The 27,655-nt window shown below is 54.2% G+C and overlaps 1 protein-coding gene across 4 annotated transcripts; it reads right to left on the reverse strand.

Moving 5' to 3' along the window:
* Positions 284-27,649, reverse strand: DVL3 (dishevelled segment polarity protein 3). 4 transcript variants are annotated; one of them, XM_021395678.1, is made up of 16 exons: positions 27,474-27,649; positions 12,029-12,098; positions 8,678-8,799; positions 8,170-8,276; positions 7,479-7,614; positions 7,113-7,206; positions 6,632-6,701; positions 6,203-6,342; positions 5,929-6,005; positions 5,370-5,482; positions 5,006-5,056; positions 4,738-4,887; positions 3,767-3,898; positions 3,356-3,523; positions 2,557-2,769; positions 284-2,276 (listed from the first exon to the last, which is right to left on the reverse strand). In XM_021395678.1, the coding sequence occupies exons 1-16, from the start codon at positions 27,638-27,640 to the stop codon at positions 1,852-1,854; spliced, it is 2,235 nt and encodes a 744-aa protein (XP_021251353.1). In that variant the 5' UTR covers positions 27,641-27,649; the 3' UTR covers positions 284-1,851. The 4 variants fall into 4 exon arrangements, with proteins under 4 accessions (XP_021251353.1, XP_021251354.1, XP_021251356.1 ...); XM_021395679.1 differs by having other exon boundaries at positions 285-2,276; positions 5,415-5,482; XM_021395681.1 differs by lacking the exon at positions 5,006-5,056 and having other exon boundaries at positions 285-2,276; positions 5,415-5,482.

Consider the following 27,655-nt stretch of genomic DNA (forward strand, 5'->3'; position numbering starts at 1 on the left):
ATTAGGCCTGTGCGTGGGGCTGTAGGATGACGAAGGGGAGGCCGCCCTCCACCCTGCGGGCCTGAAGCCCCGCTGGTTCCCACTGCCGTCCATGGGGCTGGCACCCATGCACGGGCACTCACAGACTGCCAGGCCCAGGCCTGCTTCCAGCCAATGGAGAATGGCCTGAGCACCCCTACCCACTGGGACTTGGCTGCAGAGCGAAGGGGGAGAAGGAGGGTGGGAAGGAGGAAGCTGGAACAAAACAAAACACAAGGCAGGAGTCCAATAAAACTATGTTTATAAATAAAAACAAGGAGATTGGTTCTGTTTTTATAAAACCCAGCGGGTAGGGCAGGGTGAGGTGAGGCAGCGAGCAGGGCCAGGGGGTGCTGGGGGCAGCAGAGCAGTGCCACCACACTGTGCCCCATGGGCACGGGGAGAGGCGTGAGGGAGTGGTGGTGGGGGGGAGGGGGCACATGGGGCAGGCAGGAGGGCACAACGCAGAGCCCAGGAGCAAAATACATTTCATCTCCGGAGTATAAAAGAACTGCAAACAGAAGAGCAAAGGAGATGACAGGAGGGCACTGAGGGAGCAGGCAGCCATGGCCCCACGTCTCTTTCCCACAGCTCAGCAGGAGAGGAGAGGAGTGGCTCTGAGCACCCATGAGAGAAGGAAGAAGGATGAAGAGTGCTGGAGCAAGTGACCCACATCTCCGTGTGGGCCCAGCAGAGCTGCAGCCCCTGCCCACCAAGCTCACATCCCCCTCAGGCATTGTACACAGAGAATGGAGCAGGGCAAGGCTAGCGCTGTCCTTTCCCGCAGACAAACACAGGGGACCTCTGTGTTCCCCAGAAGTGTGCCTTCCCTCACTCCTTGGCTGCATTCTCAGCTCTCAAAGAGGTCCCACTGCTACGTGGCAGGGTGATGGTAGGGCCACAGCTGCCCCAAAGATCGCCCCTACAAGTGACGAGGGCAAAGAACAGGGCAGAGGCTCCCTGTAGGCGTCTTCAGGCCAGGTGTGAACTCGCCCCAAGTCCCACAAGTCCCATAGCCAGTAAGGCAGGGGGCATGGCCCCAGTGCCAAGCACAGGCCAGGGGGAAGGAGGGCTCTGCCCCAGGCAGGCCTGGCTCAAGGCCGGAGCACAAAGCGGAGGCAAAGGGCAGCATCTCCCCGTTCCCCACAGGCACTGAAGCCCTGGAACATTCAGGCATTGGCTAAAAGGCAACTACAAAGGGATTTAAAATGCATGTAAGGCTGGGCCCGGCTCCCCTCTCAGGGCATCTTCCACTAGGGGGAGAAAAGCAGCCATCTTCAGCGCCATGCGCGCCCAGCGCCCTTGGAGCTCCGTGTCCTCCTGTCGGGCCACGCCACGCTCCAGCTCTCCCCCCTGCGGGCGGCAGGCTCAGAGAAAGTCAAACACCCCGTAATTCTTTGCTGCTTGATAGAAGAAACACAAAAGGGTGAAAAGAAAGAAGAGATGTTTAGGGCGGAAAGAGTGAGGCAGCAGCGACACACGGGCAAGCAGCACAGGGCGCTGGGATGGATGCGGATTAATGGGGTTAGAGAGGATGGCAGGAGGGAATTACCATCAGGAGGGAATGACCATCAGCAATACATGAGTCTGGTGGCGGGATGGGCTGGTGGTATGCAGCACGCCTGCCAGGCCCGTCCACCCCACTTGAGGAGGGATTAGAATCAAGGTTTAGTTCCATTTATTTTTTTTCCCTTTTTTTTTCTTTTAGTTATCAAGACCAAAAAAAAAAAAAATCCCAAAAAACAAGGGGTGAAGCCAGGACTGGTCCTAGGAGACAAACGATGGGGATGGAGTGGGGAAGGAGGGGCAGCAGACAGACAGAGGACGGGCGCTTCACATTACATCCACAAAGAACTCACTGGGGTTGCCCATGGCCATTCGGAAGGACTGTCTACTGGCTGTCAGTTCGGGGGGCACAGAGGCCAGGTCACGGCCCGGTGGTGCCCCAGGGGGCCCCATGGCTGACGGCGGTGGAGGCATCAGCAACATGGGGGGGCTGAAGAGAGGGGGAAGGCCGGGTGGCCCATACGACTGCTGGCTGTGATGACTGCGGATGCTGTGAGCCAGAGAGTGCTGGCTACGCTGGCTGTGCTGGCTGGCAGGCACCGAGCGCTCGCTGGCCGCACGCTCACGCCGCATGCTGCTCCTCGTGGTGTGGTCTGACTCGCTCCCGCTGCCACCGGACTTGGACTCCCCGGTCTTCTCTCTTTCCTTCCTCCTCTCGCTGCCGCTGCGATTGGAACCGCTGCTCCGGCTCCCTGCGAAGTACACGAGTCAACGTTAGGAGTCAGCTAGGACAAGCCAGGAAGAAAGGATGCTCCTCCATCCAAAATAGGACTAAAGCACACTGCAGCACTGCCATCTGTCTGCACAGTCCATGCTCTCAGTTTCTCAATGCTGAGTCACATAACCCTTCTGGAATGCACCAAAATGAAGGCTTTTACCCTCGCTCCCCCCATGCATAAGGTGTTGCCTACGGGAGCAGCCTTTTCCTGCTGCATCTGCCCACACAGGCACGTTTTGATATTTTGCACTCACCTTCACTGTGCTGGCTGCCTGCACTGCCCCCTCCGTAGCTGTAGCTTGGGTCAGGGAAGCCAGGGTGGGGGTTGTATGGGTGAGGCGGTGGATACTGATATGGGAAAGCCATGGGCCAGGGTGCGGCTCCTGGGTGTGGGAGTGGAGCCAAAGTGTCCTGATCCGAAGCACCGCTGGAGCCATCGTGATCGTGAAGGGACAGATTAGCCATGTCTGCAAGAAAGCAGAGAAGAGAGGTTAAGCCAAATAGAAAGAGCCACGTGATGATGAAGCTCTGTGTCCACCCTCACAGGGATAATGATGGTGCACGCAAAGAGATTAAAGGACTTGGCACTCTCCCTGCCACGAAATACAAGCATTTATGCTTCCTATCTGGAAAACAGGCTGAACAAAACAGAGTTGTCACATCAGACAGGACCACATCAGAGCTATCTCTTACCTCACCAATTAACTCCCCCCAACTCCTTCATTTAAGCAGAACTTTGAGCACCAGCTCCTTTCTAACCCTGGAAGTTCAGGGCCTCGAAACAGAGTTGGAAAAGACTAAGATTATGTAGGTGAAAAGATCACAGAGCAGGTGACACTGTCAACGCTGCTTCCAACTTCACAGCTCCATCAGCATGACAAACAGGCTGGGACATTCTTCATCCCACTCTACCAGAGTCTGCAGAACAAGGAGTCCAGTCTGGCAGAAATAACTGCAGGTATGTCCTCATGGTGTTAGCAGAGCTCTGCAGGACTTTGTCCCCCTTCAGCTCTTCCCTCCCACCCATGCCAGGCCAAGAGTCAAGTGTCATACTTCCACAGAGGTCCCCGAAGATGTAATAGCACTGTTCGGAGAAGGTGATCTTGTTCACGGTGTGTCGGATGTAGCCAGCCTTCAGCAGATTGCTGGCATATTTGCGGGATTCACGACGGTCTGTAAAGCCCTCCACATGGTGATACAGCCAATCCACCACATCCGAACCTGCCACCAAATGTCAGAGTTAAAAACGAGTGAGAGGAAGACAGTGGTTCTTGAAGCAGTGGGCCACAAAGTTGGTTAAAAGCATATAAAAGGGACTTCACAGCCGATGGTTCAATTTGCGACTATGGCTTTGTTAACAGTTAGTTTACACTGAAGAGACGCTCCCTTCATGAATTTTTTCTTGGGAAACAGGCCACCCACCCGTCACTCCCTGCCTCTGCTGGAGGCAGCACAGTCTCTTACCAATGAAGGCATTGGGGATGGTGATCTTCAGCCACATGCGATCACGCACCTCCAAGCCTGACTCTGGTGAGGCCATGGCTTTGACAATGGTGGCCATGTCACTGTGGATGGACAGGTGAAAGTCATCGAGGCCTGTGATGTGGACAAAGGGAAGGGAACCAGAGATGAGAAGAGACAGAAAAGACAACAGTGGCACATGGAAGAATCACACACATGGGAGGAATGGGCCAGGGAACAATACATCGTAGATAGCCCTGTGGTGCATGCTGACATAACTGCCTTCCAGCCTTCAGATGTTATCCTTCACAAATCAGCTGTTTCTTAACATGCAAAACCCAGGCTACAGTCTCCTTCCTTCCAGCCAGTCCCAAGCAGCTAAGATCCAAAAGCTGCCAACAGAGCCCAGCATGGGAATTCACTGCTCCTCACAAACGTAAACTTCTGTCTTTTTGCCCTAGTTGAGCTCTTTAGACCCTTGCTTCAGGTCTCTGTACACTAGAATTACTCAAAATCTCGAGAAAGCGACCAAAACAGCCCTGTATTCTGCAGATCCCTGCCACACTACAAGGCTCTTTGCTCCTAGCAGCCACCTCTGCCCTGCCCTATCTGCCTTCTGGGGGGGCCTTGCTCCAGTGACAAGCACATCCCTCTGGCCTCACACTCACACTCTTGCCAGGTGGCAACCCCCAAATGCTCTCTGAGCCTTTTCTCTGTATCTGCCACAGTTCCTGGACTTCCAGGATCTTCTACTCCCCTTAAGTAGAAGACATAAAAATGTGGTGTAAGTTCACTCAGCCAGATCTCCCTTTGATCCAAGCACCTGCCTGGTGAGAGCCATCTCCCACCCACTTCCTTGGCAGAGCAGACCTTGGCCAGCCCAGCTGTCCCCAGGCAGATGTATTGCTCCCTTAGAGCACAGTGAAGGTGTGGAAGCCGTGCAGCGGGAGGAGCACGGAGGCACAAGGACTTACGTTCGGTCTCTGGGATGGAGCTGGTGATGGAGGAGCTGGTGGAAGTGATTGTGCTCATGGATGGACTCATACCGTACGCTGGGTAGGTGCCAGTCATCGCTGCCGTGTGAGACACCCAGGCTGCTGGGTCAATGGGCCGGATAGGCTCACCTGCAGTGAAGAAGTCAGTTAGCAACTATAAGAAATTATCTCCTCATCCATTCAACCTCACGGGAGGGACAGGGACTCAGCACAGCCCATTCCATCCCCAGTATCTGCCGGGACTCACCCGGATCGGAGCATGGAGAGTCTGGCCCAGCCCAGATCCGCTGGGGAGCAACTGGGAGAGAAAGAAGAGAGGGAGGGTCAGCAGGAGAGGTGCAGAGGGAGAGATCCCCCTATGGCTCAGGGAGGGGTTTCTCTTTCCTCTGGCGCTCCAAGCAAGTGACCTCCCTGACCCAGTGAAACGCGTCCCCAGCGTGATGTGGGAATGAGGGCTGGGCCTGTGGGCATTTTGGCCTGGGAAATGCATAGCAGCCTCCCTACAGGAGAGCTGAAACCCTATCAAAACCCAATTCAGTGTCAAATGGAGCCACACACACACAGGAGGAACAAGACAACAACCAAGTAAGTGCTCAAGGCAGGGCTCTCACATGAGCTGGGCACCAGCGTTAAGGGTGAGTCAGCTATCCACTTACTCCTGGGTAACGAGAAGCAGCCCCGGGGGCTGGGGTCCCAGCACTTGGCCACCGTCAGGGTGATGGGCCTGCAGCAAAAAAGGCAAAAGTCAGAACAAGAGCCTGGTGGCACAAACTCCGGTGCGATCCATGGCATTTGCTGTATGCTGGCTCTCCACTGACAGACAGAGAGAAACTGCCAGCTCAGTGCCCTTGCCCCCCTCCCCCACTTCAGTTATGGCTTTCCTTAACAGCATGGACAGAACAATGTGGCAGCAGTAATCCTACTGCTAGCCAGCCAAAGCGAAAAGATGACACAGTATACCCAGAAAAAGGGCATACACCCCAATTCATCACCACTATGCTGACTCCAATTCCTGCTTTGGGCATGAAAACCCAGGAATCAAAGCAACACCCAAATCTTAAGTTCTGGGTTCCTGCAGCTCTCCTGGCAGAGGTGGATGGAAGACATGATTCACACACCCCAAGCACTGTGCAGCCACTCGTGTATGTGAGGAGCAACCTGAGTACCTACCCCGGCTTGTGCACAATTTCCCTCAGCACCCGCACAGCATCATCATTGCTCATGTTCTCAAAGTTGATGTCATTCACCTGCAAACAACACAAAGGGGTGAATCTCAGAGATGTGACCAGAGGCTGAGCTTGTCACTCTGCTCAGCAGTGACTCAGCTTCCCTCTTCCAAGAGCAGCTTCCTGAGTTTAGCTCGCCTAAGTGCACAGGGAGGCTTCTGGGTCTTTTCTTACTGCTATTCTAGTCTCAAAGATGGAGGTACGTGGGTGTGAAGTACCTGCAAGAGCATGTCTCCTGGCTCAATCCTGCCATCAGCTGCCACAGCACCACCCTTCATGATGGAGCCAATGTAAATGCCGCCATCACCACGCTCATTGCTCTGTCCCACAATGGAAATGCCCAGAAAGTTATATTTCTCTGCAGAGATGGAAAAAGAAAGAAGTGAAACACCATGAAGCAGCAGGCATGAGCAGCCCTAACTTCAGACAAACCATGTGCTAATTGTCACTTCCACATCTCTCTCCTAAAATCCTGGAATGCAGAGAAGCTCCTGAGATACTCAAGTGCTCCAAGACAAGCTATTTTCCTAAAGAATCCACCCCTCACACTTACCCATGTGTGCTCTCTTTGCCCCCTCCCCAGTTCCCTCTCCACCACTCATCTCGCTCTGGAAAGACTGTAAGCTCCAGGCACACCTCCCACTCACCCATGTTTAGTGTGACAGTGATGATGTTCAGGGACATGGTAGAATCTGTGATGCTGCTGAAGGATGATGACTGCAACATAAAGAAAACACGAGATGTCATCTGGTGCCTCAGTACCATTCCCAGACCCAGCTCCCTCCACCTGTTCTCCTTTCATCTCCCCATGGCACCACAATCACAACCCATAACTCCAGCCTTATGCTGGGAGCTTTGTAGAGCCAGAATGCATCAGCCACAGCTCTTATGACCTCTCCACAGCCAGGACAAGGTCTGTGGTCTCACCTCTTCGAGCTACACTGGCCCCACTGAAGGGTTTACAGCACTGTACGAAATCTCACCCCTTGGATTCAACCTGCTCTAGGTGGTGCCCACAGCAAATGCAGCGGAATCCCTGATCAGCCCCGAAGAACTAAGTGGAGAGATCCACTAGGCAGCCCACTTTGCCCTGCACTGCCCTCCCCAGGATACCCAGCCCCTGGGTACCCGCTCAATGCGTGGAGCCTTCTGTTTCCGCCTGCGTCGCTTGTGCCTCCTCATCAGACGGGAAGCACTGCTTTGCTCTGTTGAACTGCTAAACCTAGAGGCAAAAGTATGAGTCAGCTCTTCTGCTGCTGGGATGATGGCTCTGGCAGCAAGAGTCACAGAAAAGGGCATGTGGAAAAGAGGATTGTAGGAGAAGAGCGTGTATGTGGGAGACAGACAATAGTATAGGGGCCGGCTGGGTGAGTCAAGACAGTAGCAGGTCTGTGCAAGGACACTGGAAGCCAGGATTACTATGCCTTGCAATGGCATCTCTGTGCTGAGAGGTGGTAGGAAGCCTGTGTTCTGCCAGGACCTAAGCTCTCGTACCTGCTGGTGGAGTCATCTTCATCTGAATCGAAGAAGCTGGTGGTCTCCAGCTCACTGCTCATGAGTGTGGAGGAGCTTTCGTACCCGCCCAGGTCTCGGCGCCGCTCTCCCTTCACTGTCCCATTCACTCTGGGTGCTATGAAACAACAAGACTCAGCATGCTTAAGACAGCGACTGGGAAATGGCCCCATCCCCTCTGCAGGGCTCACGGCAACATTCTCAAAATGAATCCTCCTCAAAATCCCATCTAGTACAGGCCAGCTCTGAGCCCACACAAGGATCAGGCTCATTCTCTGTGGAATACCACTTCTACTACACTACAGAATGGGAAAAAGGTTGATGGGCCACTAAGAACAAGGCTACTAAAATTGCGTAAGACCGCTGCAGCTGGTCCCTTGGTAGACCATGGACTAGCACAGAGTGACAGGGCTACAGAACAATCTGCTTTTCAACTAAGGATTGAGGCACTACTGTCCCTCTCTTGCTTCTGGAGCACTTCTACAGGAGACATCTCCTTTACCCGAAAGATTTCATCACCAAGCTCTGATGCAACACAAGGCTATTGCCTCAGACCACTGAACAGCCCTTCTGTGCTGAGAAGGTCCTAGATAACAGGCAGAGCTGCCCCATATCTGCAGCTGGTGCCCCCAGCTATGCCCAGCAAAGCCCTTGCCATGTTGCTAGCACTCACCATGCTCAGGTCCATCTTTCCGACGAGGTCGTTCCCTCTGTGACGACACCACTGAGTCTGTCTCTGTCTCATTGTCCAAGTTTTCCCGACTGCCCCCAGTATTAGGGCTGCAGTGAAATAAAAGGACAAGTAGGTCCAACCAGGAACAGCCCAAGAAGGCTCTCTCTATCACCTAGCATGAGCCTCCATCCATCAGCTGTCTCCCTCTTCAGAGGGACACGAGCAGAGGTGGTGGGGAGCAATTACAGCACATCTAGGAGCACAAGGCAAGGGACTGTGGGAGGATGACAACTCTCTGCCAACTTCCCGGCGCTACTTTCAGCATGCCCTTGCTTACTGAATAACACAGCCCCACTTTGAATCTGCTTGCAGCCCCGCCATCCTGCCCTATGGCTGGCTGTGATTACTGCCCATCTGAATAGAAGTGTTCCTCGCTCTTCCCACCTTGATTTACAGCAAAACCACGGCGGGTCCCTCAGAAACCAGGACAGGTGTGCAGGCAACTTACTGGAAAGAGGGGGGCCTGGAGTCTCCGATTCCTCCCGTGCGCTCCATGGAGGGTGGCAGCTCTGTTTGGTTATCGGCACAGACTGACCCGGCATCTGAATGGGAACCCTCTGCAGATACCAGCTGGAGGGACGAGAAACAGAGGATGAAATGGCTGAGGGAGCAGGAGAACACCTGCAAGAGCAGCCTAACAAGTTGGCTAAAAGCCTGTCTGGCCCAGGATCTCATCTCTGACAGCAGACGACAGCAGATGCCCAGGAACGGGTATGGAACAGGCCAAGCATGTAGCAACATTCCCCTCAGCGTCCTCCCAGACACCGGCTATTTGTGTCTCAGGAATTCCTGACCCAGCAGGGAAGGCTGGGTGGCCAGCAGTCCTGCTTAGAGACTGACATCACCCGCACACTCACACTGCACAGTTTTTGAGCTCAGGTAGCCTTAACACATACCCTGTGGCAAGGAGTGGATTCCCTTTACTTATTCTTACATCAGAAGAGGCAGCTACCAGTCATTCCTTCCTTCAGTTTTAACCAGCCTCTACAGCTTGGCCTTCAGGCTGTGGGACCCAGCAGGACTTCCCCAGCCCCAGCCCATGGGACGTGGGGGTAACAGAGCTTAGGGCTGAAGCTCTGAAATTTCTGCACTTCCCCTCGTGCAAAAATTCAAGACAGGGTTAAAACCCAGAGCTATTTATACTAGCTACGCTTTGAGGCAGTCCAAGCACAACTACTGCTCTGCCTCTGGCTCTAAGATAAATCACCGATTTCAGGGCTCAGGGAATGAGATGAACCTTCTCCTGGGGAATGGGCTTGCCAATGGGTGAGAAATCAAATGAAATCGATGAGCTTCAACTGAGCTCAAAGGAAAGTGGTTTCCTCACAATCATTCCCTAAGCAGGTTTGCCCTCTCCCCACCTCTGAGCTGCACTGTGCTGCGCTAATTCCAATTGGGCAGTAAAGCAAGAGATAGCCTTTTCCTTACAAGATACATTCTGGGACCTTCAAAGCAGAGATGAGAGAGGAGACAGCGAACGAGTTCCCAGGGAAAGGTTAGGGTTTGCCAGCAAGGGAAGATCCATTTCCATCTTTAAGAGCTTTCCAACGCGTCTCTTCTTTCCTGTACTTGTGTGCCCCATGGCTGATCCCTGCACTGCAGATGCAAGCAGCGGGGTGGCTCTCTACCAGCACTGGGGGGGCAGCAGGGCCCCGCACCCTGATCTGTTCCTGTCTGGCTCAGGACAGAAGGATCATGAAATGGGCTGGAAAGGAGCGGACAGCTGCTACCCCAACTGTAACACTCAGTGCAAATCATCCCTCTTGAGGACTGGGGATGTCATGACAAAGACCCCACAGCTCATCATCAGGGCAGGGAGAGAACAGTCTGCTGCCAGGGAGGCACTGGGAGCAAAGAAAGGGATGCCAAGACAGAGCACCCCGAGAAATCCTCAGCCAAGAGAGCAGACAGGGCAGAGAACACCCTGGGGTGTCAGAAGCTGCAGAGCCCGTCCTGCAGGCCCCAGGACAAGCCCGACAGCTCCTGCTCTCACTTGTGTCTAACCAGCTCTGGTCTCACACCCAGCTCATCCTCCCTGCCTCTAGCATGCCCCAGGCACACGCCCAGCGCCCAGCTCCTCTCCTGGCCCCTTCTCTCTTCCCAGGACACATCCCACTGCCCGAGGGCTGCATCCCTGCTCTGGCTGCCACTGCCTGGGAGCACACGGGAGAAGAGATGCTGCAAGTGACCAGCACTGCCTAGGGAAAACTGATAGTACTCTGTGCTTGAAGGTCTCAGGTCAAGACCAGGCAAATAAAAGCGGAAAGAAGGAGCTAGCTGCAGGCAGCTGTCAAACAGCACTGAGGGGAGGGGGCGTTTGGGAGCAGGGGGAATGCTGCTGCCTTACTCCTGAGGCTGGGATTTCCTCCAGGGAAGGTACTGAAAACCACACTACACTTTTGCTGCCTCTTTCACTGTTGGGAAATATTCACTCAGATCCCAGCCCCTATCTTTTCTTCTAGCTAAAATTAGTACCAAGTTCCTAAAATAGCTTCATTCCAGCCTGTCTGGCATAAGCAGCGAAGCAAATGCTCCTCCAGTCCCAAACCACTCACAGACAGTGAGACTCAACACGGAGAGAGAAAGGCTTCATCAGCTGTGCACAGAAGTCTCCAAGACCGCTACCACCCTCTGTGCAGGAGTGCTGGTGGAGGTGCTGACCCCTTGCACCGTCCCCATGAGCAGCCAACATTTCAGAGGCTGCAGCAGCACAGCGTTCTGGCTGGATCAGAGCTCATGCTAATGCTCTGTGGGCAGCTCAGACCCATCAGTCCCCCTGAGAGCCACTGCAAGGAAAGCCAGCGGCTGCATAGAGATGTGAAGCACAACAAAAAGCACACCGGGTTAAAAAAAAAAAAAAAAACAAACACAAGCAATGGAGAGGGCTCACAGCCGCCGGGGTGCCCTGGCAGGACACGGGAAAACAAAAGGCAGCTGGAAATGGAGGAGTGGGGAGATGTCTGGGGCTTGGGCAGCCACTAGAGGGAGGGCAGCACAGTCTCGCTGCTCTGAGTGGGAGCCCGAGTCCCCTGCCCTGCAGCTTGCAGGCAGCTCAGCACCCCTCTGTGCCACCACTCTGTCTCACTGGTTGATGCAGGTACAAGAATTTAGGTCTTATCCAGCCTGATTTGCGAAAGCCTGGAGATTTTCCACTGTTTATGGACTATTTGTCGGCACCTGGGTCTTGGTTTTGTTCCCGGGGTAGATTCACACAACGTGATCAGCACAAACTGCAGCTCAGCGGAAGGGAAAAAGGGATGATAGCCTGTGGAGACCAAACACCCTCTTCCCCCCAAAACAGAGGGTCCCCTTTGGGGCATAGGCAGGCATGCGGGCAGGGGGCAGAGCATGTGCATGGCACGGCACGGCAGGAGAAGCTTGTTCTGCAGCTGCCCAGGCAGTACCTTTAGTCTTCAGGGCAGCCCAATCCAGTCGGCTTCACCAGCACTAGAGTCACTTAAGCCCTTTGTCACCGGAGCAGGACTTTCCTTGGAAAGCTGACCCTGCCGTAGGGGCACATGGGTTACAGGCTGGGACCACCACCTCTGCCAAGCAGCCATTACAGCCAGCTCTTCACAGAGACATCCCACACCTTGCCTGGCACAGGGAACCTGGGACCACACAGCCCAGCCTCCAGCAGAGAGGCTGGAGCGTGGCAATTCAGTTCATCAGCTTCATTAGCAGTTAGCACTTCCACAGTGCAGAGCAGTCCCTGTGCTTTACTTGGCACTAGGCAATCAAACAGTGGCTTTCAGAGAGAGAAGAAGCAGGCAGCAAGATAATGAAAGGATGTGCTTACCCACGACACGACCCGGCCGTTGAAACAGGGAAGCTTGGCATTGTCATCTGAGATTTCCTCTTTCACCACCCTGTGAAGGAGAGCAGGCTGTTAGAGTTGGACCCAGAGCCTCAGGGGAAAAGGCAGCCTTCCTCATGGGGAGCACGCACCCAACATACAGCCCAGGCTTGGGGAGGGGGCAGAGAGTGGCTGCATGACCCCCCCATGTCGCAGCCACGATGGCCAGGCTGGAGGGCAGAAAACCAGGGCAGAACAGACTCCCTTGGATGCATCCAGCTGTTTTGTTCTGGATTCAGTTAAAAAAAAAAAGTAAAACAAAACAGACAAACCAAAAAAAAAAAAAAAACCCAACAACAAAAAAACCCAGATACATATTTCCACTTATTTCTCAAGAAATGCATAATTTGAACCTCTTTTAAAAAGATCTGAAATCATCACAGCCTATGCCAGAATCCCCTAACAGATGAAAGCGAAATACATGAAACATGCTGCCTCCCAAATGTTACTGTTGCTTTTTAATTACATACATAATATTTCAACATCGCATCAAGCTTTATAGTTGTGCCGCGATGTCATCTTCCTGCATTACACAAGCAGCTGCGTTGCTATCACTCTTCACAGTGAAGGAGCACTGATTTTCTTCCCCCAGCAGTACAAACATCTGTCTTCTTCCATGTTAAACATCTCTGGGCACCTAAAGACTTTTTCTCCAGTGAGCGTGCAGTCCCTTCTAACTCAAACGATTCTATGATTTAATGGGAAAATAGTCTTCAGTAAGCTCATTTCCCTCTATACTCAGTGACAACACTTTAAGCACTCTTATTCAATACAAAGGCATCCCATAGGGAACGGCTGAGGACAGAAGTGTGGGGCAGCCCCCCGGGTGCCCAGGCCAACCCTTCCCGGCACAGGCGAGCTGCTGCTCCCTGCTCCCGGTGCGCACGCACCCGGCCTGGCCGCGCTCGCATCCATTCATGCTGTCGCCAGTAGCCTGGACCCCATCCAATTCCTAGAGAGAGCTCCAGGCAGAGCCAACTTCCAGCGCTGCACGCTGCGTGCTCGGGGACACAGAGTCTCGTCTGTGGGTGTAGGGACGGGGTGATCGATTTGCGGGGTTGAGGTGACCGACCGCTGGGCGCAAACGAACCGTTCCTCTTTCAGCAGGGCACAACAAGCTGCCTCTGTCCGGGCACTCGGCACCCCGTCACTTCGCTCCTGTCCCAGACACCCTGGGGTCAGCTCTCCACCTCCACAGAGCACCCCTCTCCCAGCCCCACGTTCCTTATCACCCAGCTACCGGAGCAGGGTGAACTACACACTTCGACTCTGCAAAGCAAAAGCTGACAGCGGAGGGCTGGGCACAGGCATCTCCCCGCAGCTCTGCTCCTGTCTGTCAGTCCTCACACCTACCCCAGCTATTGGGATGCAGCATTCCACAGCCCTGAGCTGCACGGCTGTACTTTCTTCTGTGCTCTCACCACCACAGCGGCCGAGCAGCCTCTGGGGGAGCTGTGTGAGATGCCACGTCTCTGTCTCTCCTCGGCGGCCATGCGGGGAAACCTCCCCATGGATCAGCCCTCAGCTGTGGGGTCTTTTGGGAATCACCAAAGGGCAAAGCCGGGTGGTGTTCCAGCTCTCTCCTTTCTCTAAAAGCGATTTAGCAGCCCGGGGAAAATGTCTGCCCCACGCCGATAGCGGAGGGACTGCTTTATTTTTACCATCAGGACAGCCCAGTTTGGGATTTTCCCAGGTTTGCGGCCCTGCTGGGGGTGTGTGCGACACGGCAGGGAGCGGAGGGGATGGCGAAAGCTCCCTGCTGGAGGGCTGCAGCCCAAGCGAGCCCGTGTCTGACCTCCCCTGGGCGACAAAAGCTTCGCTCCACGCCGATGCGCTGCGGACAAACCATGCGCTGGGCACCCGGCCCAGCGCTCCCAAGTGCTCATCTGCATTGAATTTTCCAACAAAGAGACCTGCAGGAGGGAGGGAAAGAAGGAGGGACGGAAGGAGGCAGGGTGACGGGGAGGCAGGCGGAGTGGGCGGATGATTCAGCCTCCATCCCCAGCGACACGGGGGCGGCTGTGCGGGGCCAGGCCGAGGGGGAGGAGGGGACGAGGCTCTGGTTGCTGCAGGAGGTTTTGCAGAGGAGAGCGGGGCCTGCCAAGGCTGACACAAGCAGCACATCTGCTCCCATGCAGCTGGGGGAAGGGTGGAGAGGGAGGGGAGGAAGCCCAGCTCCGGCCCTCACCCCATCCCCATGCTCCGGATAAAGCCAGCAAGCAGATCCTCTCTCCGCTGGCTGGGAAGGTGCCACGCTCCCAACTTCCCTCCCGCTCTCTGCTGGCAGCCAGCAACGAGGATGCAGGGATGGGCAGGCAGACACTGCCTTCTCTGGGGAGTCCCAGAGCGGCTGAGGAAATTAGAGGGTATTTTGTATCACGCAGTCATGTCCTAGGAATGAAGGGAAGGTGGGGAAAGAGCGAGAGCGCGCACAGGAGAGAAGGAGGCAGTAAAAGCCGCCTCGCAGAGCGCTGTGCTAGAAGCTGCGCTGAGGTTACCAGCACACAGCTGCTGAGCTCCATCCAGCCTCCCACCTCCCTCCCTCCCTTCGGTGGCCTCCAGCCCAGCCCAGGCTGCGGATACAAGGCAGTTTCTAGCTGCAGCCAGCGCAGGTCTCTCCTGAGCAGGGCTCGCCAACCACCGCGGGTCTGACGGAGAGCTAAGATGGAGTAGCACCAGCTGACTGCCCGGGGAGAGAAGGAATCCCAGAGGCACAAAACAAGGCATGGCTGGGAGGGTTTGAGCCTCACCCTTGGAGGCTCAGTAGGTTCCGCAGCAGTCACTGCTCCTCTCCAGCAGCTCTGTCCCCCAGTTTGTCTACCTGAGGGCAGGACGCTCAGATAAACAGCAATCACGGGACACAGCAGCAACCAGAAAAGCTGAATTTTGGTCAGCACTGAGAAGGGAGAAAAGGGAGCCCCTCACCATGTCAGACAGCTCGATGGTGAGGATGAAAAGGAGTTTTGTCACTAGGGTAGGTGCAGAGATTGAGAACACAATTAAATGTTGACAACTGCACGTTAAAAAGAAGACGTAAAACCAGTAGAGCAGAGGAAAAAAGATCTGTTCCTTTGTTTAGTTCAATTATTGAAAGCCCTTCACAGAACAGTGACATTTCTCTAAGATCACAAAGACAAGAAATTAAATGTTGACATTAGCCCCTCTTGTAACCCCTACAAGGGCAGCCTAGGCAGATGACACCTCTGACCTTACCAGCCCCCATCTCCTGCGGAACCACAGGAAAAAGAAATAATTAAGTCAGGAGACGTTCCTATCTAATAGCACAAGCTTCAGGCATTTGCACACCAAAAATGTGATCTCATTTTCAAGTCCTGTAGTACACACACGCCTTAGGGCAGGGATGTCTTGTCTCCAAACGACTGTATAGATTAATGATGCTGAACAACACAAGGAAACACCTTCATGTGTTAGTATCCAAATGCGAGCATCGCTGAGCGCTGGAGCAAAATCCTCCTCCCTTCTCCAGGATCAAGCGCTGGGCCCACGGGGACGAGCTCTGCAGCATTATCACCAAATGAGAAAATTGGGCAGGGCAGTTCTCCAGCCGAGCTGTGATGTCGGATGGAGCTCTTCGCCTGTTAGGCCAAGCCCAGACACAACACGTGTGCTTCCTGCAGGGATACAATCCCCTCCAGGGCTGCAGGTCCAACCGAGGAATACACAAGTGTAGCAGCGAGACCTTGGGCTTCGCAGCAAGCAGCGTGCATCAAACAGGATTAGAGGATTGGAGGTGTCTGTCTCCATAAGCTGGGGAATTCTTTGGGTCTTCCTCACTGTATTTTTATCTCTTGTGCAGGGGAGGAGGAGAACGTGGGATACAAATCGCTGGGGTGAGAAGGTCTCTCTCTGTAAACAGAGACTGTCATTCCCCGTTTCAAAGCCCCAGACACGGTATTTTCCACTGTGCCTCTATGTCGTAGTAGCAGAGAGTAAAAAGGGACTGCAGATCTGTGGGTGTTTGAGCTCCACCAGACCCCACCTCCCAGGGAGCTGCCTTCCTCCTCCTGTCACCTAATAGCCCCGCTCTCCGTGCCAGGGCAAAACCCCTTGCAGCACTGTCTTTACACGAGCTCTTGATCAAAAACACAACAACAATAACACTGCTCTGCACAGTGCAAGAGAAGCCATCTCTGCTCTCCCAGCAAACCCAGCACAGTTTACAAGGATTCCTCAGAGAGCACATCACCACATTTCAAGCTACTGCCTGCACTCAGGAGCAGGGACACGGCGCCTAAGAGCAAAAGCACGAGAGCAACCTCTTCCATTTTCAGCCTGACACCTCCCCAGCCTCCCTCAGCCACACTCCCAAAGCATTGCCATGCACCCCAGAGCTTGCTGCGTTATCCCTTTGATAGTCACTGGGGCAGGGACCGCACAGACATCTGAGATGGCAACTGTTTTCCCCAGGAACTCCTACCAACACACTTACAATCACTCCACTGGACATACACCAAGAGATGCTTGGCTCCAGCAGGACTTGTGCTCGCTCACCAGGTGGGAGATGACGGGCTTACTGCTCACTCAGCCCGAAGACTGGAAAAGGAATGGCATTTGGGAACGAGCTGCCCGACCTTGCAGGCCCGCCCTGGAGCACTCCTTATCAAAGCAAAGTTAAATACTTGGATTTCAAAGCGAGCCGACGAGCCCCTCCTGCTCTGCAGTGCCCATCTGGCTGCAACAAGGCCGACAGGACAGCCCTCACCGACCCAGGGAAGCTGTGTAGGGCTGCAGGAGGCACCTCCACTAATTCATCCTGCTCAGCGAGCTTCCAATCCCAGAAAGACGCTGGGAGCCACCATCAAAGGAAGCATTCTGCAGGGCCCTGAAGGTTCGGTGACACTTTCAGCCCTTTGAATTGGAAATCAGGACAAACGGACCTGCCGGCAGAAGCCCAGCCAGACTCTTCCCTCTGATTTCAGCTCCTCAAGAAATCCAAGAGCTGTCTGCACAGTCCAACACGAGAGTCACCTACACCACTTGCTTTACTCCCAAATGTTGGGTGGGCTGTCGCTCACCTTCCTTGCAGAGAACAGGAGCCCCAGGCTGGGTGCTGGGGCAGGGGAAGCTCAGCCCGCACCGCAAGGAAGGTGGGACTGGGCCTTCCTTCCTTTCCTGGCCCTTGGCGGAGGGACGCCAAGTCAGTCCTGCTTTTTCTTAACAGCAGGCAAAGCTCCTGCCAAAAAAAGTGCTGCCGCTGTGGAATGTGCTGGGCTAGCAGTACAGCTCATTCCTGGAAAAGCATCAACTCAGTGGGAGAGCAAGGAGAGGAGAAGAGGGGAAAAAAGGGAAGAGGGGGAGGGTGGGAAACAAGGTCTGAACACCCAGATCTCCCCACCTGGGAGGCTGGGAGCTGCCCAATGGCAACCTGCTTGCCAGCACTCCCTAGTCCCGGGTCCCACGTGGCAGCCCTGCCCAGCACCTGCCTCTGCTCCTGGAGCACCTTTCTGCTGGCCAGAGTTGGGCCGGGAAGGCACAGACTTCAGCAGATGTCCATGGGGGGGAAGTGAGGTTCATTCCCCCCAGTGTGATAACAGTTACTTTGTATTTAATAACGCACCTCCCCTAGGAGGTGACAAATCAGTCTCTATTCACGTCCTGCCCTCAAGAGCCGACCAGCTCACACTCACCCTCTCCTGGCACAAAGAGCTTTGGGATGTCCCAAGGAGACCTGTCCAACCTCCTGCCTGGTGGGGAGAAGGGGCTGTGAAGGAGAACAGACGATGACTGCTCCCACTCTCCCCATCCAGCTGGGCTACCAGCAGCAACAGCTCTGCTAACTGGGTCTACCGTACGAACAACCCCTATAAAAACAACAGGGAGTTAATAAAGCTCCAAACTTGATGTTCTACCACAAAGCCTTTGCCAAAGACAATGAGAAGGATGAAGAGTCTTTCAAAGCCGCGGCAGCTGCATAGGAGCAAAGACAGAATGCTGCCTACGATCACAGGCTATTGCAGCACTGTGAAGAAAGGGCAAGCAGTGAAACTGCATCCCCATGGCCGTGAAACGCTGAAGGAAGCAGAGAGTGTGAGGGGGTCTGAATGGTCCCCAGGTCAGGGACATGCATCCTTTTCCTTCACCTCCAGAACTTGGATAACTTTGTCAGAACCCCAAATATTCACTCTCAGGAAGTCGTCAGCAAGCCAGAAAGAATTTGGAGGAAAGCAAAGCACTAGAGCTGCACTTTAAAGGCTCAGCCTACTGGTAGACAACACCATTTCAAGGCAGAGGAAGGCTGGCTGCTTCACCTGACCTGCTGCCTTTGATGGTAGGATTAGTACAAGAATTCCCTATACAACCAGAGAGCACTTGGAGAATATTTAAGTAGCCTTCCATATACTTCACTTCTTTTAGCTAATACCATCCATCCTCTCTTGAAGACGCGGGGCTGAACAACACAACGAGCAGAGCAATCTCCTACCAAGCTCCATTTCCCCAGCCAACCAAGCTCATCCTGCAGTCAGCACCTGGCAAACAAGCACATTCTGTTCAACTGCTGGAAGGAAAAGACAAGATGCTCCCGTCCCAACCAAACAAAGTGCGTGCTGGCACACAACCTTCAGCTTGAGATCCAGAAATCGGGTGACAGCTAGCTGTAAAGCAGGAGCCAATCAATTACTGTAAATTGAAAGGAATCTGATTAGCCAAGAAGCTGGGAAAATGCAAGCTGTCTCCACCCTGCTGCTGGTTTATTCTCTGCAGTGGAAATTCCCACTTCTCTTTCTTTTCTTTATGAAAGCCCAGAGGACTCCTCGACACTGGATAGATGTTCTGCTGGACAAAGCGCTCTCCAGGCAGCCAGGAGATGGTTGTTTGCCAAGGACTCCTCCAAAGGAGCTGCAGAGCATTCCTGGCACAGGGTGCAGGGACGATCTGGAAGGAAGGCGTTCCTGCAAGCAGCACGGCTTGTGCCATTCAGCCGCCTGTCTAAGCGATGGCTGGCATTAGTCAGTAGTCTGAGCAAGGTGCCGTGGACAGAAGACAGCCCGGAACCTGCTGGGACTTGCCTCCACACCAAGGAGCCTTTTCAACAGGAGGAAAAGTTTCCCTGCAATTTAGAAGCAACATACCCCATCTCTGAGGGAAGAAGCCCAGCTCAGATCTGCATTTCTGACTGCACATTCCCGAGCCTGACCCTGCCGTACACCACTGCAGACCTCCCCACCTGCCAACCCCAACAGCTGCACCGCGGGCTGGAGAGTGGCCAGCAGCCTCCAGAAGCCATTGCCACACGTGATGCAAAATGTTGCTCTTGCAGAGGATCTCAGAGCGGAGGCTGCCAGCAACCAGGTCCTCTGAGGATGGAGAAGCGCAACAGAAGGCAGCACAAACTATTTGCTGTTACAAATATCCTGCGAGCTCAGTAACAGCCATGAACTGGTCGCTGTACACATTCACCTTCACCACGCGGCGTTACTGCAAACAGGGCTGTCTCCTGGGCCAGTGGATCTGCTGATAAATCAAGTCAGGACCTCGGTTTTGAGCTTCCTAATTTCTGTATCTGATATCAGATCTCCATGAAGCACCTCTCCTTCAGCCACATGTGAAGTCACCACGAGCACCCTGTGTCAGCCAACAGGGCGCTTGCATTGCCTGCAGGTGACATGAGCACAGTCCCCACCTCCAGCCAACACACGTACCACGCAGCTCCCTGTACCAGAGCACAGGCACCAACTGCACCAAAGGCAATGCTGTAAGAAGGGACCAAAAGATCTGGAAATGCTGGCAGCACCAGCCCATCCAAGAAGACTGCTGCAGCAGGACCCCAGACTCATGCATGGGGAACATGCAGTGGGTCTGAGCCAGCTCAGCACATGGGACCCAGTGTGCAGCCCCACACGGACACTACGTACCTGTGCAGTACGTACCTGAGCTGCCCCAAGGAAACCCAGCCAGAGCATACCTTAGGCTGAAGCAGGTGCTGCCTCCTGAACCTCCTCTGTCCCTTCCAGGATCCCTGGGCAGGGAGTAACTGGATTTGTGTAACCTGAAGAGTTTCATGTCATTCCACAACTCACTCTGGAAGGAAAATTATCTCACACGAGCCCCTTCAGGTGCATTTACCAGCTCCCTAAGACAACAGAGAGGCCTGCCATGGGGCCGTGCAGCTCCTCAGAGCCACAGGAGTCATTAAAAAAAAAAAAACATTCAAACGATCCAAAGCAGGGCAATGGCAAAGCTTCCTGCACAGGTTCCCAGCAAAGCACAGCCCCAGCCGGGCCCACGGGCAAGGCTCTATGAATGGCACAAAAATACTGGTTGGGCTGGGCAAGGCTGAATGAACTGGGACAGCTCGTTAGCCGTATGCAAACAGCAGGATGGAGTTTGCATATCCATCACAACTTTTGGAAAAAAAAAAAAAAAAAGCTTCAATGTGGGAAGCTGCTGCACCCTGGGGCCAACACAGCAACCAACCATCAGCACAGCAGCCTTCACCCCACCCAGAATGATGAGGAGAACCCCAGCCTCTTCCAGCCAGACCCTGAGCTCCAAGGCTATCACAGAAACAGCTGCCAGCCACCAGAGGGGCCACGCAGCACACCAGTTCCTCCCCAGACACTAAGGGCGGGTCACAAACCAGAGGAAAGCCTTCCTGCACAGCAGCTGGTGCCAGCTCTTCAGAAGCAGACCTCTGCTCCTCTCGCAGCTCCTGTCCTCAGCCAGGACCAGGCTCCTACTGCGGTGATTCCATCACTGCTTGCTGCATCTTCTTGTCCTCCAGGTCTCTTGAAAGAGCAATGGGCAGACGAGCCAGGAGATAACCAACAGAGTACTCAGCGGGGCCGGGTACCAATCGCTGCTTCTGCTGCCTTCAGTAGTCAGCCTGGGAAAACAATGCCTCTGGCACATCTCCTTCAATAAACAACTGATACAGCAACGACAGCCCCAACCCTGCCCCATGATACGGGACTACACAACAGGAAGGTCAGCATCAGGCATCTCTGCCCACCAAAGCCTCCAGAGAATTTCGACCCATTCCCGGATGGGCTCAGTGTTATTGCCACCAAAAAATGCAAAACAACAATGGAAACAAGTGAAACTGAGAGCCTCAGAGCAGAGGCTCAGGGAGATATTAGCACTGCAGCTGTGTGAGCTTTCTACTGCAGCTCTCTGCAGACAGCAATACTACACAAAAGCTCATGTGCACTCCTAGGGCCACCATAGAATTATAGATAAGAATACAGACGGAGTTAGGGCTTGCTCTGCTGTGTAACAGCTGGGGACAAACAGTGACAAAGCCACGTGGTGCCACATCCCCTTCTGGAAAACCACTGGGGTCACAGGGGCAGGCTCCAAACAACAAACAGGGAATGGACAGAGGAGGAAATCCATAGGAAGCACCACAGAAACACATCCCTCACTGCTGCCTCATCAGCTGTGCAGCGTGATGCAAAACTGTGTGACAACACCAAGGCGATTTCCTGCAGGCACAGCTCTCCTCCGTGGGCTTTTACACAAATATCCCAAACCACAACACTGTTCTATCTACTTGGATGCAGCCAAGGGCGGAGGAGCAGCAGTTCATTACTGCAGAGACCCTCAAAATCCAATTTTCTCTGTCAATACTCAGTTCCCTTTTTCCCTGTGTATCGCCAAGTTGGCCAAGAACAAAATTAAGAAACATTCCCATCAAAAACATAACTGAGAACAATACTTCTCCAACTAAAATGCTGGTTCAACAAAACACCATATTTTGGTAGAAATGCATTCAATTAAAAATATATATATATATTCTGACCAGCTCTGGCTGCAAATAAGTTCAATAGCTGCTGTAAAGCTCCATTGTTTGCATAGTACAGACAAGGCCTTAGGGAAATTGGTCTGCAGCCCAAATTGGCTAACTTGGCTTTCAGAACACCACCTCTGGGCAGAGAAACCAGGCTGTGACTGCCATCCAACGTGGCCTTCACGAGCACAGCCCCAACCACAACAGACAGAGCAGAGCACCTCCACCTCCAGAGCCCAGCTGGGTCTGAGCAGGGGACATACAGAGGAGATCATAAAAATCACTCAATCACAGAATGGTTGGGTTGGAAGGGACCTTAAAGCCCCCCCAGCCCCACCTCCTGCCATGGGCTGGCTGCCCCCAGCAGCTCAGGCTGCCCAGGGCCCCATGCAACCTGGCCTTGGGCACCTCCAGGGATGGAGTACCCATGGCTCTGGGTAGCCTGTGGCTCACTGCCCTCCAAGTAATTTTACCCTAATGTCTCACCTAAATCTTCCTTCTTTTAGTTGAAAACCTTTCCCCCTTGTCCTGTCACCATCAGACCATGTAAAAAGTCAGTCCACCTCCTGCTTGTAAGCTCCCTTCAAGTACTGGTTAGCAGCTCTCTGCCAAACCCTTACCAGCCCAGGAGACAGATGCATGGGCTGCAGTAACCTACATGCAAATGGCCCCAAACCATCTCCAGCAGAGCCTTCCTCATGGCCTCAGAGCACCTCCCGTGAAAGGGCAGGGAACTGTGTTCCTCTGGAGCAGTGCTGTGGCTGCTCACGTGCCTGAGTGCTGCTCTACAGCAGCTTCATTGGTCCAGGCAACAATTCCACCCAAGGAAGGAAACCTACAGGGTACGAAGCCACCTCCATCTGCTGTGCCCCAGAAGGCAAGTCACTTTGGGCATACATCTGAAGCTGAGTCTTTCTTAATTCCAAAGAGACAGAAGGAGCAGCCAGCACAGGTTCAGGAGCACAGGTAACCCAGAAGTAGCTTGGGAACATATCAATTTCATTCTTTCTCATCATCTCCGGATCCATGAGAATGTAGGCGTTTTGATGCAGTTCTGTGTTTCGAAGTCCCCTGAAGGGCTCTGGTTCGAATCGCTGTCCCGCTGTGCTGGGACATCCAGCTGCTGCCTTCAGCACTGAGCTGAGAAGCGATGGGCACAGCGCAGTGTGGCAGCGCTGCCGCTGCTGGAAGCGGTGAGGATACAAAGGAGCCGTGCACAGATCTGGAGGAGCTTCGGCTCACTTACATTCTCAGCACAGACCTCTTGCCAACCCCTCCCTCTGTGATATCCACGCTGACACGGAATCACCATGGGAGCACGGGACAGGCAAAGGTCTTCTGCAGACAGCAAAGTTTCCAATTCAAATAACAAAGCAAAATGAAGCAACTTCTCCAGGCTCGCACTACAAAGATCTGGCAGGAAGGCAGGGGCACCGTGCCAGCGGGCTTCGGGACTGACACCACTTACTAAGCTTCGGATCCCTTCCCCAGCTCCGAACGCTCCCAGCCAGAAGGACAGTCACTCCTGGCATCGATTTCAAAAAAAGATGCAGCAATAAAAATAAATCACCCGGCCTTTCAGTGAGCGTCAACGCGTTTCCCCATGCACATGTGCAGGGGATGAGGTCGCCAAATACCAATGGCATCTGACCCCTGCGCTGGGAATTCCAGCAGCGCCCGCTTTGTTCTGCCTCCAGAATGCTGCCCTAATCACTGCCTCGTACCCGGCTTCGCAGGGCAGGTGATAATTAAGCAGGTCTGGATTAGATACTGGGCTAGAGATTAGTTCAATACCAATTTCCATTTGACAGCTGAGACCTCAGAATCACCGCAGCTCTGAAGTTCAAATTGCAATCGAGTCCTGCAGAGAAGAGGGAGAATGCAGCGGCAGAGCAGCACCACCCCACACTGTGCCCCAAAGCTCCGGGTCCTCCCAGCAACGCACGGCTGAGATCCCCGTGCAGGAGGAGCGACCCTTCAGCTCGCCCTGGCCAGGCAGAGAGAAGCAAAGCGATCACAAAGCACACTTTGCCCAAGTGCTTTCTCCGCACACTGGAGAAATCCAGGCTTTCAGACACTCTGGGGTTTATGCATATGGAGACAGAACTTGAGGCCACGTACTAAGGACTTACCTGGATGCACAAAACACATTCCTTTAATTGAAACTGCTTTGAAAAGTTTAACTTCAGTGTGCCCCTATGAGAACCCCTTTATTGATAACGCCATGTAGCTTCAGCTACAAGCAAAAACAAGTTGTAGGATACCACCATCCAGCTGACGTAAGAACACCCTCAGCTCTAGCAGCCAGCACTCTGAGATCCATACAAACATTCTCGTGCCCGTGGAACTCAGTGTCAGGGGGACAGGATGAGCCACACGAGCCCTGAAAGAACATCCACAGCATGGATTAGGAACAAAGAAATTGAACAGCTTCTCCAGAGGTCCCTGAAAGGCTGCAGGGGGAGACCACAGACCTCACCAGTGGGCAGAGCACAGCGCTGCCCTCTCTCCTGCTGACCAGCACACAGATCTTACCTGGAAAGCACAGGATGAGAAGACTCAAGCCAGAGAGACAAAACCTTCCTTGTCTAAGCAGGGCAAAGGACACTCTCATACTTCACAGCGAAGCATATCCACACAAAGCAGCTCAGGTCTAAGAAGATCATTTTCACATCTACGCACTGCTGAGCTTCCACCATCAGCGCTCAGCTCTTCCTGGTGTCTCCAGTTCTCGGATCAGCAAAACATGAAGCCAGCACGGGTACAAGTGTCCACACCTGAACTCACTGCTCCACACAGCTGGGCTCAGACTGGGTTCTCTATGTGCTGAGGCAAAGAAGCGCCACAGCTTTCCTACTGCTCTCCCCTCAATTAAATGAATTCTTGTCTCTCCTCCTCCCCACCTGGACATGGCACCATTCTTAACTCGGGGCTGAGCACTGACCAGGATGAGCTCCCGGCACAGCCACGCAGCCACCCCGGGGAACCTCCGTTCCCATTTCCAAGGAGATGTAAACACTGAAGCTGCTCCATCACCGCCCTGATTCTCAGGGCAAACAAATATTAACAAGATAAACAAAAGAATGAAAAATCCCACACACCAAGACAGGGGCTGAAAGGCTGCCCTGGAGACGGGCAAGCTGCAGGGAATGCTGGGCTGGAGATGCACAGCCTCCGAAGGGGAAGAACAGGGAGAAACCCATTCAATCTGGGCACCAGAGGTGAGAGGAAGTGTTGAATTAAGCCTGGCAAGGTCCCTTCCAACCAAGCAGCCACTCTGTGATTCTATGAAAGGGGTTGAGGGATACACGCACAGCCCTGCAACACCTTTCTTTGGCACACAGCTGCTGAGCACAGCCAGTGCTCATCTCTTGCTGCTTTTCACTAACCACTCTGATATTTACAGGCTCGTACTGAGCAGCTGAGGTTCCTCCTGCCCTTCTGTCCTGTCTGTCCCTGCAGACCCACTGCTTTCTCCCGGACACCAATTACCAGGGATCCTGACATATTTCCAGTGCTGCCTGGGGCTCCAGAGCGTCTTGGAGACAACGCTGCAGCTGGACTGCTCCAGCCCTTCCCTGGCTTCCTTCAGCTCTCTGGAAAGGAGCAAAGACCCAAACGGCTCTATCCTGATGGGGTAGCCCTGGGGGGTTTTCTGCTCCCAGTTCCACGAGATGCCTCAGCGCCCTGGGGCAGGACTTCACCCACAGCCTAACAGACCTCTTCCAGCTGCAGAACCACCTTCCCTTCCCAAAGTCACTTCTTCCCAGAGGAGCTAGTTGAAATCATCCTCATCTCCCACATTCCTGTGCATCTGACCTCACTGGGTCTTCCTGAGCCATTCTTCCCTCTCTCTCCTCGTACCCTATGTGCTTTATCTTCAACTTTCATTAATCCACCATCTGCCTCCTCTCAGGAAGCCCTAAAGAAACAGAGGAGGATGAAAAGGCACAAGGCAGAATGTTGCTGCCACCAGACCCCTCTTCCCAACTCGAGACACTGCTATTTATTACTAAACTTTGTTTATCGTTGCGCAGACACTCTCCCACCCACATAGCAGTATTTCATTCAAGACAAGTTTGAATTCACTTCAAGAACATTTCAAAGGATCCCAAAGCATTTGTTTACAAACAGCATGCACTGAGAATGGAGAATTCACTTCTCCCACCACTGAGAGACGGTCCCCTCGGAGCCGAGGAGAGGCAGCTGTTCCGTAGCACCCAACAGCTGAGGGACAGGAAACCATCAGCCAACAACTGATAGCGCAGGGGAGATTTATGGAAAATGAGGGCTCAGGACTTCTATTTGGCTGGAGAGAACGGGGAGGCTGCTGAGGGCTCCAGCTCTCCGCAGGGTCTGGAGGAATGCAGGGAGGCAAAGCATCCCAGACTGTGGTCGCAGGAGTGACTCCAACTTCCAAGCCTCATCTGAAAGCTGGCACCTCCCGAGCTAACGGGAACCTGGGCACAGGGATGACTTGGCTGCAGAGGGGAGAGCACCCCCTGCCGAGGCAGCCACACGGCTTTCCACCCAAGCCCCAGACAGGCCCAGCCCTGTGTAACTTACAGCAGGAGCCAAGATCGCAGCCCAGGGAGGCATTTGGCGCAGCACGAAGACACTGGGAAGGCTATAAAACTGAAAGCTCTCTGCAGTCCCAGCCTCCATCCGCAAGACCTACTGTAAACACTAAATCTTCAGAGGGGAAAAAATGCAAAGGGAAGGAGATCACGCAACTCCTTCAAATAGCAAAGTGCTAGAGATGATGATGGGTCACGTGCTGCGGTGGCCAAGGGAAGCTGTGAAGGGAAAGAAGCTCCTCAACAAAGCCAGAGGAGAGCCAGAGGTGGGAAGAACCTAGGCAAAACAAAGGGTGTCACCGTGAAACAAGGGCCAAACAAAGAGTCTCACTGAGAACTGACTTCATGGGGCTCCCCAGGACAGTCAATGACTTCAGGGAGGTAGGAGGCAGCAGCACGAGGGCAGATCAGTCAACACAACTGTCCATGGTAGGAGCAGGACTGACTGCCTCACTTCCAAACAACCACACGTGACGGAAAGAGCAGAGAAGAAACCACGAAAACATGGGTACTTTAGAGGAACTGCCCCAACAGGAGACGCAACACAAGGCAGGGCTGCTCCCCTCTTCCACACGGACCCGCTGTGCAGATGGAGGTGGGACATCTCGTCCGCTCTGCCCAGAGCTGGGCAGCACACAGGGAGCTCTCGATCCCCCTGCGTGGGGGCAGGAAGAGACAGCTGGTCCCCTTCACCCATCCTCCCCAGAGACGGGATGGGGAGAAGGAACCGCCAAAATGGATGGCGCTCCCCAAAATGGATGGGAGGAGAGCCGCACCGTCCTGGGCAGGGGCCGCGGGGGGAGCAGTGCCCTCGCACCCTCCCTGGGTACACACAATGGAAGGCGCCCGGCCCGCTGGGAAAGGAACGGCGATGCTCGGGGGATGCCGCCCGGAGCGCGCGGAGGGGGCGGTCACCCGGGCTCCCCAGAGGTCGGGGGGGGCTCGGGGGTTCCCAGCCCCGCGCGATGCCGGGGGGAGGCGCGCAGCGGGGACCCCTCGCGCCCCGTCCCACCCCCACGCTGCGGAGCGGGGCGCGGAGGGCCCTGCCCGGGGCCGCGCTCACCCGAAGTCGTCGTCCATGGACTTGAAGTAGAACTTGTAGTTGGGGCGGTTGAGGAGGCCCTTGAAATCGCCGAGGGTGACGCGCTCGGCCGGGATCGGCAGCTTCACCAGGTACGGCGTCTCCTGCTCGTCCAGGTGGTAGATGATCTTCGTCTCGGCCGCCGCCATGGCGTCCCTGCCCGG

The sequence above is a fragment of the Numida meleagris genome, chromosome 4 (assembly GCF_002078875.1).
Source record: "Numida meleagris isolate 19003 breed g44 Domestic line chromosome 4, NumMel1.0, whole genome shotgun sequence".
Lineage (NCBI taxonomy): Eukaryota > Metazoa > Chordata > Aves > Galliformes > Numididae > Numida > Numida meleagris.

Bases quoted from the DNA above. Each gene is read 5' to 3' on its own strand.
- DVL3 (XM_021395678.1), bottom strand. From the start codon at position 27,640: ATGGCGGCGGCCGAGACGAAGATCATCTACCACCTGGACGAGCAGGAG. The intron at 3,899-4,737 runs GTAAGTCCTTGT...TCCACATCACAG, and splicing joins CTCCATCCCAGAGACCGAAC to GCCTCGATGACTTTCACCTG. The intron at 2,277-2,556 runs GTGAGTGCAAAA...TGTACTTCGCAG, and splicing joins AGGCAGCCAGCACAGTGAAG to GGAGCCGGAGCAGCGGTTCC.